Source organism: Rattus rattus, chromosome 4 (assembly GCF_011064425.1).
Source record: "Rattus rattus isolate New Zealand chromosome 4, Rrattus_CSIRO_v1, whole genome shotgun sequence".
In the NCBI taxonomy this organism is placed as follows: Eukaryota; Metazoa; Chordata; class Mammalia; order Rodentia; family Muridae; genus Rattus; species Rattus rattus.
The window spans coordinates 175,824,928-175,837,811 of NC_046157.1; the positions used below are offsets into that span (position 1 = coordinate 175,824,928).

The window sequence follows — 12,884 nt, forward strand, 5'->3', positions numbered from 1 at the left end:
GGGAAGTGCTGTATGGGGTGGCACGGCAGCAGTTCAGGAGTCGTTGTGTTCAGAGAACTACACAAGTTAATAGTGATTCCCAAACATGGTTTCCTTCATAAGGGAAAGGGGAACCATAGCCCCATAGGGGATTTGAAATTTTATCACAACTTCCGGCACATGGTAGAATTCTAAACTTACTATCTGTTCATTCTAATCTGATTTTTGTTGTTTTTTTTTTAATTTATTTTACACACACACACACACACACACACACACACACACACACACACACACACACACATATACATATACACACACTGTAGCTGTCTTCAGACACACCAGAAGAGGGCATCAGATCCCATTACAGATGGTTGTGAGCCACCATGTGGTTGCTGGGAATTGAACTCAGGACCTTTGGAAGAGCAATCAGTGCTCTTAACTACTGAGCCATCTCTCCAGCCCATAATCTGATGTTTTGTTTGGAGGTCTCCACTCTGTAGCCCTGGCTAACCTGGGATTGTGTATATTGTGAGACCACGCTGGTCTCAAACTCACAAAAGTCCAGCTGCCTCTGCCTCCCAAAGGATTAATGGTGTGATGTAATTTTTTAAGTGTATCTATGCGTGCGGATGCCAGCAAATGAGGGGGTTGTGGGGGATGCAGGTACGAGAACATTCCCTGGATTCAGTCAGGTCCTTCCTGCACAGCTTACCCTGCCTGTGCACGCGTCCTCCTGCTGAGCCATCTTACGTCCTGGTTGAGCTTTCTGAGATTAGTAATGTTCAAAGTACAGAGTACTTTGTGTGTAGATTTCTCACGGTTTTTATTTCCACAGTGGAAAGTTCGAAGAACTCTGGCCTTCTCCATCCATGAGCTCGCGGTGATTCTCGGGGACCAGCTGACAGCAGCAGACCTGGTTCCGATTTTTAATGGGTTTTTAAAAGATCTTGACGAAGTCAGGATAGGTGTTCTCAAACACTTGCATGACTTTCTGAAGGTAACGTCTCAATCCTGAGTTCCTGAGTTCAGCCATTCCACAGGGTCCTTAGTTAGAGACTGGGAAGGCAGAGCTTTGAGTTCTGTGGGTTTCCTGTGCTTACTCTGTCACCACATAGGCTGTGCGTGCGCGTGTGCGTGTGTCCTGAGTGGGTGTCTGTGCAGCACGGATGGGGGTCAGAAGAGGCGGGGTGGACTCCTGCAGTAATCGCCCTCAGCAGGAGCCACCGTGCTCGCCCCTTAGCACCCAAGCTCAGCAGGCTCTCACCCAGCCTGCGCTCTCATTCCAAACAAGGAGCAACAGACTGAGCTCACGCTCCAAGAACCTGTGTGTGCCTTTAACCCCAGTGCGGGCACTAAAGATGGGCAGATGGCAGAGGTAATTAACTGGCCAGCTAGCCTAAAAGGCGAGGTCAGTGAAAGACCGTGTCTCAGGGACAAACCACTGCAAACTCACCATGTTCTCCTGGCCTCTACGTGTGCGTGTGTGCACACAGATACTCAAACTATAGCTGCCACATATCTTCAGGATAATTACATTTTCCAGTCTAATAAAAGCATTTTTGTTTTGTTCCTTCAGCTTCTTCATATTGATAAAAGAAGAGAGTACCTTTATCAACTCCAGGAGTTTTTGGTGACAGACAACAGTAGAAATTGGCGGTTTCGAGCTGAACTGGCAGAGTAAGTCCCGGCAGCGTATTGGCACTGTCTCATCTCTACCTTTTTACGTTTCCTCCTGGCTTCATGTCCCTCACGTTCTGTGGCTTCATCCTCTCTCGTCATACCCACTTTGCTGCCCTGGCTTCTGCGGAGTTGGGTAATGATGCGTCCGTCTACTTGCACCCATTGACAGGGTGCCTTTGCTGAGGGTAGGCTGGGGTGTCAGTTGGCCTTAGCTCCCAGCTGTCCCTGTGCCCAGGAGTGGTGGGTGCATCTGGGCTGTGGAGTCTCCCCTCCGGCTCTGCCTTTGGCTCCCAGGCTTTCTCTGAGGTGGTCCCTCCCACTGACATCCTGCTATGGTGCCTTTTGCATGTTCAGGCTGCCGCCTCTCCCTAGCAGTAGGGGGTGTTGACTTGCCTCATTCTCCACTTTTAACCTTTGTGGGTGTTCTCTGTGTACCACTGGTGCCTGTAGGCATGTGAGAAGGGGTGTCACCCACGGGACTGGAGCTACAGGAAAGGGGGTGTCACCTCAGGACTGGAGCTGTCTGGTTGCTGACTGCAGCTTCAGCCGGGTTTTAATCGCATTTCAAAAATTACTTCTTGCACACACTCTCCTGAAGGTGACAAAATGTGTCCCCAGGGGCATGCCTCTCCGGGATTCAATGTCAGGAGGAAGCAGCTAGTCCTGTAGCCATAGCAAATTCCCTGCAGGAGTCTTGAGCACTGAGGGCCTAGCAGGTCCGGCTGCTGTTGCAGCTGCCACCGTGCCATCGTGGGTCTCACCCTGGCCTGCTGAGCCAGTGGAGGGGCTCGTGCACGACGTTCAGTGAGCAGACCAGGAAGCACTGAGCTGTTTGCATTCCCGCATGCTCTCAGTTTCTTTTGATGGCTCTGGGTAGTGTGAGAAACGGCAATGGCTTACTTAGCCCAGGATGCTGGTGGCTGGAGAGGAAATGCTCTGGCACTGCCACTGTCCCGACACCGAAGAGAAGGAAACAGGTCAGAGTGGCTGTGCTCACGACATTTAAGTGCACACATGCACATGCACCACACCATGCCGCTGAGGATTGTGGGGCCCCACCTCTCAGTACGGCTGCTGGACACAAGTTTCTATCTCATGGACCTCTGGGGACAAACCAAGTCCACACCCCGAGCCCTCCAACACAGTGTTCCTTGGGGAAGTAGCCTTGACCTCACAGGTATGGAGGTCTCCTGCCTGTTCCAGCCTAGAGGTTGCCCAGCACCAAAGTCTGCTTGGTTAAAAGAACTTGGTGACTTGTTACAAAGTATCTACATGATTAACCTGATGTCTCATTTTTAAAACCTTGGTTGAATGCTATTTTTGTTGTTTGTATCTTTGTAGACAGCTGATTTTACTTCTAGAATTATATAGTCCCAGAGATGTTTATGATTACTTACGTCCCATTGCTCTGAATCTGTGTGCAGACAAAGTTTCTTCAGTCCGTTGGATTTCCTACAAGTTGGTATGTTCGTGCTTGTTGTTAGCCTTCCCGTCTGTGCGTGTGCACTCAGGACAGACGACGGCAGCCTCCCTATGCTTCCTTCTAGGTCAGTGAGATGGTGAAGAAGCTACACATGGCGACGCCGCCAACGTTCGGAGTCGAGCTCATCAACGAGCTGGTGGAGAACTTCGGCAGGTGTCCAAAGTGGTCGGGCCGGCAGGCCTTCGTCTTCGTGTGCCAGGTAGGACGCTTCTCCAGCGCTGCCTCTGCAGCGAGCCTTTCCTGTGACCCCAGGAACTGAACTCACTCTGCTGTCTTTCATGAGGCTGCCCGCTTCTCCAGTCACACGTCCTCAGGCCGGCACTCCCAGTGCCACTGCACACAGCCACATGCGCCACAACACCCCACTCACATCACAGTGCCCACCAGAACACAGGTCTGAAATAAAGCTGTGCACTGGCTGCCTGGCTCTCTGTGGGGACTTGAGACCTAACTGAAGCCACTCAGGGTAGAGGCCCTGTAATCTCAGCACTTGAGAAGTGGACAGAGGATCCTGAGTTCAGAGCCAGCCCCAGCTGGCCTAAATGACTTAAATGGAGTGGGAAAAGCAGTTGAAATTTACCTGGTGGTAACCCTAAGGCTCCAAGATAAAAGAAAAGCTTCCAACTGCTTTTACAAAACACCACCAAGGGCAGCCACCATTTCTAGTAGAAACAAAACCAATTTACTGACGGAACATCATAAAATGTATTGTTTGAGTTCCCATGCACCTGGAGGTCCCGTGTGAACACCAAATTCCATGTCACTTAGGTGATTCCTCAGGGTCCCATCTTCTGTGTGGTGGCTAGGCTCTGGCCTGACAGCTGACGCACTTGTTTCCCACCAGACTGTCATTGAGGACGACTGCCTCCCCATGGACCAGTTTGCTGTGCACCTGATGCCACACTTGCTGACCCTGGCAAATGACAGGGTTCCCAACGTTAGAGTGCTGCTTGCAAAAACCCTTCGACAGACTCTACTAGAGAAAGGTGGGTGGTGGCTGACAGGATGTGTGAACAGTAAGGAAGCCACGGTGGCTAGGCCAGCCTGGCACAGCCTTCAGTCCCAGCACTCGGAAGGCAGAGCAGGTGGGTCTTTGTGAGTTGGAGGCTAGCCTGGTCTACAGAGTGAGTCTCTAGTACAGAGAGACCCTGTCTTGAAAAACAGAGGTGGGGGTTGTGGTGGAAAGGTATTTTAATTAAGAAACTGGTGGTTTGGCTGGAAATCTTCTATCCTAGACATGGTATTTTTCTTATAATTTTGGTGATGTGGTGTTTGGAGGAGATAGTTCAGGCTATAAAGTGTTTGCTCTGCAGGCATGAGGATTTGCATTTGATCCCCAGAACCTATGTAAACATGTGGGATGTGGTAGTGTGCATCTGCCTGTGTTGGGAGGCAGAGTTGGGCAGATCTCTGGAACTGAGCGGCCATTCAGGTTAGCCAAACTGACGAGCTTAAAGTTCAGTTCGAAAGCCATCTCAAAAAGTAAGGGGTGTCTTGACAGTCTTAAGGTTTCTGTTGTTTGACCAATGACACCATGGCCAAGAAGCAAGTTGGGGAGGAAAGGGTTTATTGAGCTTACACTTCCACATTGCTGTTCATCACCTAAGGAAGTCAGGACAGGAACTCTCACAGGAACCTGCAGAGGCCATGGAGGGATGTTACTCACTGGCTTGCTTCCCCTGGCTTGCTCAGCTTGCTTTCTTACAGAACCCAGGACCACCAGCCCAGGGATGGCACCACCCACAAGGGGCTGGGCTCTCTCCCCTTGATCACTAATTGAGAAAATGCCTTACAGCTGGAGGCATTTCCTCAAGGGAGGCTCCTTCCTTCCTTCCTCTCTGACTCTAACTTGTGTCAGGTTGACACCCAGAGCCAGCCAGTACAGCATGGAATGCAGTCAAGGGAAAACATTTGAGTGCTGATTCTGGCCTCCATGCACACATAATACATCCATACAAATACAACATTTTCATAAATTTAAATAATGGGAGGCAGCCAAGCTACTCAGCAGGTTGAGAGACTAAGCCTGAAGACTGGAGTTCAGTCCCATTACCCTCAGGATGAAAGGCGAGTTCCAAGTGCCAAAAGGTATCCATCCTCTGACCTCCACACTTTACCAAGGCTTGCACGCCCATCGTAAAGATGCTCCCTGCAGCCTGCACCTGACTCGGGCATTGAGGCTGAGGTCGAGGAGGCTCATCTTTTCCCTTCATTCATTAAGCAGAAGCCAGGCACCCAGTAGTGTTTTGTTGTTTTTGGTACTGTGACTGCCTTCTCCAAATGCCACATAAGGTTGAGTGTGAATTCACGAGCGAGGTGTGGAAGAAACCTAGAGTGAACCATAGGACAGGGATAACCCAATACTGCTTTTTCCCTTGCTATTTGAATATTTTTACTTTTTTGTCTTGTTTTTTGAGACAGGGTTTCTCTGTGTAGCCTTAGCTCTGTAGAGCAGGCTAGCCTCTAACCCAGAACCCTGAGAGCCACCAGCCTCTGCCTGCTGAGTGCTGGGGTTAAAGGTGCCCACCTCCATTGCCCGGCCTTTCCCTGACCCCATACACATTTTCAAAAGAACAGTAAAATGCCCCCCCACAAGGGTCTGTGTATAGTTGTTTAACTGCAGTTCTCCTAGCTTATTCATCACTGAAAGGTTTGTCTATCACCAAAACAATACGTCCTTCAGTGAGAGCTTACCGCCTGCTGAGGTACATGCTAGCCTCACTCTCCTCAGAGAAGTGTATTTGGTAGGCAGTCAGCTCTCTACACCACTGTACTTGACTAAACTCCAAAATGCAATACTAATGCTTGCACTGCACTCCTTTCCAGAATACTTCTTAGCCTCTGCCAGCTGTCATCAGGAGGCCGTGGAGCAGACAATCATGGCCCTTCAGATGGATCGAGACAGTGACGTCAAGTACTTTGCAAGCATCCACCCGTCCAGTACCAAACTCTCTGAAGACGCAATGAGTACAGCTTCCTCCACCTACTGACCCCTGACCCACGGTGTCCTTCTTGCATCCGCGAGAGCCTGGCCTCGGCCGCCTGCACCACTCGGGACAGCTGTGGTGGTGGGGCCTCCCTCCTGCCAGCTCATTCGCAGGTGCAAGTTGCCTACTCCCATACCAGTGGTTTTAAGAGTCAAGAGAAAGTACAGTAAACACTATTATCTTATCTTGACTTAGGGAAAGTAAACTCTCAGAGGATTATAATTGTCACCAAAGCCTTAACTCATTACTTCCTCTTCCTGACTGAATGACTTGAATTGGCAGAGCATTTTCCCTTCGGGAAGGAGGAGGTTCCCAGAGACCTGCGCTGCTTTCTCCTGGTTTTATTTAACGCTGGTAAATGGCATTCTTACCGCCGGAGGTGGACACGCACCGGACAGGGAGGCCTGGGTATTAGCCCAAGCACTTCTCCCAGGTGCGAGTCTGCTCGGCTCCTGGGCTGCCCTGCCCAGCCCTAAGTGTGAATAGTTCTTGGCGTGTATAAATGACAGGAGTTTTTCCTCTCCTAAGGGCTTGATGTTAACACTAAGTAGAATCTGATTTTGACTCCTAATGCAGCACATTGCTGTACACATTTACAGAATGTTTGCAGACTCTCTCCCGACTCTTTTCATGCTGGTCATGACGTGAAGGGGACTTCTCAGCACGGATATTGTGTCAGGTGTTCTTAACTTGATCATGGTCAGCTCTGAGGTGCGACTTTTCTTCCCATGCTGCACACCCCTGTGGCCACGCTGGGGCATGCAGCCTTAATCATGCTGTTAGAACTGTTGTGGTACAAATTCCAAATAAAATTTATTAATAGGATTTACACAGAGAGACACCACCCACTTTGTTTTCTAAATGTCTACAAATAAATTCAATGTGTGACCTGTATGACTTAGCATAAGATGGGGAAAGTTAAAGTCTTGTCTTTAACCAGCTCAGTGTTCACCTGTCAGCCTGACTCTTGGCAGACAGCAGCAGGCTGAAGACCAGGACACCAGCATCCTTGTCCTGAAGCTCCCGAAGGACAGACAAGCACCTTCGAGCCTTGGTTTCCACATCCGTAAGGCAGGAGCTAGGAAAAAACCCCTCCCTGTCTCCTGCAGGGTCGGGGTGCGGCTGCGAGGGCCTCTGGGGAAGCTCCACGTGCTGCCCATGCAGATCCCACTTGACTCTGTGTCCCAGAAGCCCCTCGGGTACTCTGTGAGTACCGGCTGGCTCACTCTACTGGGAACTCAAGAGTTCAGAATTAAAGTGTTAAAATAACTTGGTGTGGCCATTGGAAGACACAGGTTGCTTCCCATGTAAAATTCCACAGATAAGCTTGTGCAATAAAAATGTCAGTGTGGGGAATTCCACTGTCAGAGGAGTTGAAATGGATAAAATCCCATAACACACTGTATGGGGAGTGGGTGGGCCAGGGCAGTTATGATCAGGGCCTAGGGCTGAGCCTCACAAAGACTCGGGAAGGTAACAGCAGAGCTGCATTTAGGGGAAGAGGGTAGCCTCGACTTCCTTTACTCTAACTCCAGAAGGTCACACTCTACCAAAGTATTCCATTTTTGCCCTCAGAACTTGAGTTCTATACACGATGTTAAGAGCTGCAGCTGTTAAGACAGGAATGAAACTGTCTTTTAGGTACAGGACTTTATTCTACAGTGTTAGAACACCGCGACTTGTAAATGTGCAGCTTCCTGCTTGATATCCTAGTGGGCATCCCTTGGGCCCCACTGTTTAGATCTCAGCAGAGTCCGTGAAGATAGGCAGGCACCTGCATTGTTCCGCAACTTTTAACACAGTGCACGCAAAAGCCTTCCTGGTCTTACTAACTGCTAGTGGATTCAAAACAAGAAAAAAACATCCTCATTGCTGTGACAGACACCTTGACCAAAAACAACTTGGGAAGGAAACTTTTGGCTTATACTTCCTAATCACAGTCCACCATCGAAGGAAGTCAGCCAGGGACTCTGACCTTTGCTAAGCTTCTCCCCACAACCCCTTCAATCCTGGGACTTCCACAACAATGGGATACCCCGCACCTTCACAAGTGGCCCCCTGACCCCTGCAGGAGCTCAATCCAGGTCGGTGGTTCCAGGCTTCTGCAGCCCGTTAGTCTCTCACGCCTTTCAAAGGCAGGACCACATGAAGAGCTACCAAACTTGAGATCTAGTTCTTCTGCCCTGGGGAACACCTTGTGTGTGCTGACCCTGAGCAAATACGCTTCCCAGGGATGACCCAGTGATGCTGGTCTCACTAGTTACAGCTGGCTTTCAGCCTGAAGTGACTAGCGTCAGTTGTCCCCAGTAAAGCCAAAGGTTTCACTCACTCTTGTTAATCACAGCTCATTTTTCAGCCCTAGCTGAACAAGATTCCTTATCAAAATGTCCCACAAACAACAGTAATCCTCAAGGGCTCTCCTTCACAAGTCAGGCCCCCTCCCATGTTCCCACAGAATAGCTCACTGAGCTCTGAGCCGCAACAGCTTTTCCAGACCAGACTTCCTAATACATCTGTAACTCCCCAAAACAACACAGGCATGTCTGTCTGTCCCGCAGGGCTCCACTGTAGAAGCCTCCATCCTAGTTTGCTTCCCACTGCTGTGATAAACACCATGATCAAAGGCCACCCGGAAAGGAAAGGGTTTGTTCCTGCTGACAGCTTACAGTTCCTTACAGAGGGAAGCCAGGGCCAAGCCTCGCAGGGAGGAACAAGCTTATTGGCTCTGCTTGTTTATTTTTTACACTAAAGCCCACACTGGGCATCCAGGAGGAAATCCACTCTGATGGAGACTGGTCCTTAATTGACATCCCCCTTCCTGGACAAAGCTAGTATTTTGTCCACTTGTCAAAACCTAGCACAGCAAAGAGATGGATGACAGGGATTCCGTGTCATCATCCCAGTCCATCACTGAGGGAGGTCAGGGCAGGAACGTACAGGAACTGTGCAGGGACACGGCTTACTAGACCGTTCCCCATGGCTTATTCAGCCTACTTCCTTGTACAGTTCAGGACCATCTGCCTAGGGGTGACACCCTCGACACCAATCACGGATCAAGAAAATGTCCCAGAAGCAACTCTGATGGAGGCAATTCCTCAATGTAGGCTACTTTCCTCCTAGCAACTCACTTGTGCCAAGCTGACCAAAAGTAGCCAGCACGCCGCTGTCCCCTTTTAATGTCAGTGACATGGCGAGAATGTTCCAGAACGGCCAGACGCAGGGAGACAAAAGAGCTGCAGAGTCGACCATAAGACCTACGAGCTCGGACTCGGGTGAAAGCAACAGCAGACCACTTGGTACTTGGAGTAATCTCCATGATGTAAAACAAGTACAGGATGGTTTGTGAACGGTACCAAAGGTCATAAATACCTCGTCGCTACCCAATTCTGTGTAGCCAACCTTGGAAGCCTATAGGCTGCTGAGTGGGCAAACGCCTATAAAATGCTTTAGTCTCTCACCCCAAAAAGGAGTAAAAGAGGTTATTTTGGAGCCAGATAGAATAACAGACTTAGCTCGCCACAAACACCATATACAAAACACAAGTATGGTGAGGTCTTTCTAGTAATGAGACAAAGTTGTAAATCGATACTTTTCGGATACACTGGTGGAAACAGGGTGGATGTTAGAGCACACCTGAGCTCTGCTGCAGGACTCAGGCTCCCTAGTGACAAGCTTAGTTTTTTGGACTGGTAGAAACTAATGGTTTGCTGAGAATTCATTGTGAGGATTTTTGTTAGTGACAGGGACCTTAGGTCAGACACAAGAGTGGGCAGAGAATGGTTTTCAAAGAAACTAAGGCAAGCAAGCACAAGAGAATGTGGTTTCGGTCTGCAACATCTTAACTCCCTCATCACCATTTGGTCTTGCAGGATCTTTAGTACTGTAGCCCCTCCCCACTTCTGTTCATTGTAGAGAAGCCATGTTTTTCAGAGTCAGCTTGGTCACCTCTCCCCTAGCAGGTCCCTCCCTCCTTTGTTTAGAAGTATCTGCAGTTTCTGACTTAAGCAGCACAGACTTTCCTATGTCCTCCTGGTGACTGCCTCCTCCTCCCTCATCCCACCTGGAACTAGAGTCCCTGCTTGCTTGCATGGTGGCCCAGGGAATGGCCTCTTCATTGGCACATGACCGTTTTCCTGAAGTCTGGGGAGTTAACCGTGACACCTACACTTCAGGTTTTCTTAACCCCTAGAACTTCAAATAGCACTGGGATAGAGCAGCTGTCCCAATGGAAGGAACAACAGTTGTAAAATTGGCAGCTTTGTTAAAGGACACGTGTGTGTTGGCTCTTCTGGCTGCTTGGTACGAGGCAGTGGGCAGCATGGCCCCAGCTCTGGTTAAAGCGTTCTCTACAGAGTTGGAATTTTGAGCACTACCTTACCAGGGTCTGCAGACGGTGGCCAGGAGGGTGAGCATGCAGCCTGGGGAGGAGCACTGTGTTCTGCCTGTCCAACTCTGCTGTGACCTCCAGGCCCAGGGTAACTGGGAAGACATTAGTTTCTGACCTCAAGCTTAGTGAGCATAAACGCTGCCATTTTGTCACTTGTCCCTGGGCCACATTCCAAACCCTCTGCACCCATGTAAAATGCTAGGCAATGGTGATGTGTGCCTATAACCCCAGGGTGGGGATGGGGGGGCCAGGGGCAGAGCCAGGGGCAGGGGGGCTGGAGACAAGGAAACAGGATTCCAGAAGCTCAAGGAGCATATACTCGATGGGATCCTGTTCCGCTGTAAATAAGGAAAGCATTACATTTGCAGGCAAGTAGAGAGAACTAGAAAATAGACTACTGAGGTGACCCAGGTCCCCACTCTGAATCTTCAGATGCAGATATACCTGGCGTAACCAGATACCAGGAGAATGGGGCAGTGTCTCGGGAAACACTGGAGGGGAATAGTAAACAGTTGCTAGGAAGAGAATGGATGGAGACCTACCTGCAGGAGAGGGAGGAGGGATAGAGACCACTAAGGCTACCAGAAAAGCCACAGGACATTAGGTTACGACCACTCTGAACTCCAGAGCCAGGCGTGGTGCACACCAGCACTCCGGAGGCAGAGGCCACAGCCTAACCTAGTAATCTAATCTACATACTGAGGTTTAGGACAGCCAAGCTACAGACTGTGTCAGAAAACCTTATGTGCAAGTATATATGTGACCAGAGTGATACTTCCCCCACATTACACAGAACATTTAACAAAACCCCAGTGCTGGCCCAGGGAGCCTCCTTTAGAGCTGTTGGCCAGGCGAGTCCAAGAGCTCCCCAAACCATACAGGCCTTTGCGCCATCTAGAAAAAAAGTAAAGACCTCACTGCTGAAGGCGCACACACTTCCACCACAGGATGTGCCAGAACCATCTGGATTTCACCTGGAAGCCTCCTGACTGGGGACCACAGTAGAGCGATCAATACCACCTCCCTGTAAAGCAATGGTAATCAACATGTCGGAATACTCACAACAGTCAACCCCGTCAGACTACGGCCCTGTTGGCAGAGAGGCCACGCCTAGCTCTATAAACTCAGCCAAGTGCCTAAGTCTGATGCAGATGTGGAACCCAGGGGGCCGCAGTCATTCTCCTCACCAGGGTCATTCTAAAGACAGATCCTCACGACCACCGAAAGCTGCTGCTGGCCGCAGGCAGAGATTACAGGAACCACAGCCGGTCAAAACGCAGAGACCGACTGGGGTGTTCATCCCAATCAATACAGCCACAAATCGTCTTGTACACTTAATGCTGGGGAGCACGATGGGCGAGCGCAGAGCCTAAGCCGGAGGACCAGGACGTCTGCTGGGAGACAGTCTCTTAAACACACGAAGGACAGACACAGGGAAGAGGTGATGTGATCCGAGTGTGTTACATATGGAATACCATAAGATATATATTATACTTGCTATGTAAAAAGATAATTTAATACTAATAAAAACGACAAACCATTGAGAGAAGACACCCAATGTCAGCCTGCTGGGCGGCCAGCTATCAAACTTGCGGGACCCTCATTTCTGAAGCACTGCCGGCTTCCTGTGTAGCCACTGGACCTCTATACTCAGGGCTTCAGTCAGGCCCAGTGCTCAGTACAGAGTCACCTGCAGAGGACAGCCGGTCCTCGTCCTCACTCCATCTCAGATCCCTGAAGTTAGAGGTCACGGCAGGGTGTCTGGAAGCTTCTGTAAACCAACATGAACTCTGGGGCTGAGTTAGACTGACAAGCCAGACAACTCAGATGTGTGTCGCACATCTCCAGAGCGCTGGCTGCCCCATATCCTCACTTCACATTTAAAATGCAAACCTCGGTAAACTCTAACAGCTGGGCAAAGATGGGTCTAGGCTTGACCGAGAAGGCAAAGCTTGCTTTCCCAACAGCATCAGGAAACTGTCAGGGTTCAGGGATGGCACACTGAGTCAGCAAGCACAGTGAGATTAGGGCTGAGAGGCCGCAGCGGGGACACAGCATGTGCCTGGCATGGGTGAGGAACGAGGTGGAATACGACCTCCCACTCGCTCTCTACCTCCCACCGACTCTGTCGGATGCTGGGTATGCAAGTATTTCAAAGAAAAGAGTGTACAATAAAGGCTTTTTTTTTTTCTCAAATGGCTGCTGAGTTTATTTCCTTAATCAATAATGGTCCTGGCAAAAATTAGTTAACCAACATTGAGACATTTGTAATGAAAATTTAAAAACCCATGATACCTTGATAGAAATTAGAGTTTACACAAACAAAAAGAATTCCTCAATATTGCCAGCAAATATAGAATGAGTG

General features: G+C 49.7%; 1 protein-coding gene across 1 annotated transcript in view; it reads left to right on the forward strand.

Annotated features, from left to right (window-relative positions):
• Ppp4r1 (protein phosphatase 4 regulatory subunit 1) overlaps positions 1 to 7,020 on the forward strand; it is a 57,015-nt gene extending 49,995 nt beyond the window's left edge. The window contains 6 exon segments of the mRNA XM_032901721.1: positions 818 to 979; positions 1,559 to 1,659; positions 3,004 to 3,124; positions 3,210 to 3,344; positions 3,990 to 4,131; positions 5,972 to 7,020. Coding sequence (XP_032757612.1) covers positions 818 to 979; positions 1,559 to 1,659; positions 3,004 to 3,124; positions 3,210 to 3,344; positions 3,990 to 4,131; positions 5,972 to 6,135 — 825 coding nt within the window. The 3' untranslated portion in view covers positions 6,136 to 7,020.
• The last annotated feature ends 5,864 nt before the right edge of the window (positions 7,021 to 12,884 follow it).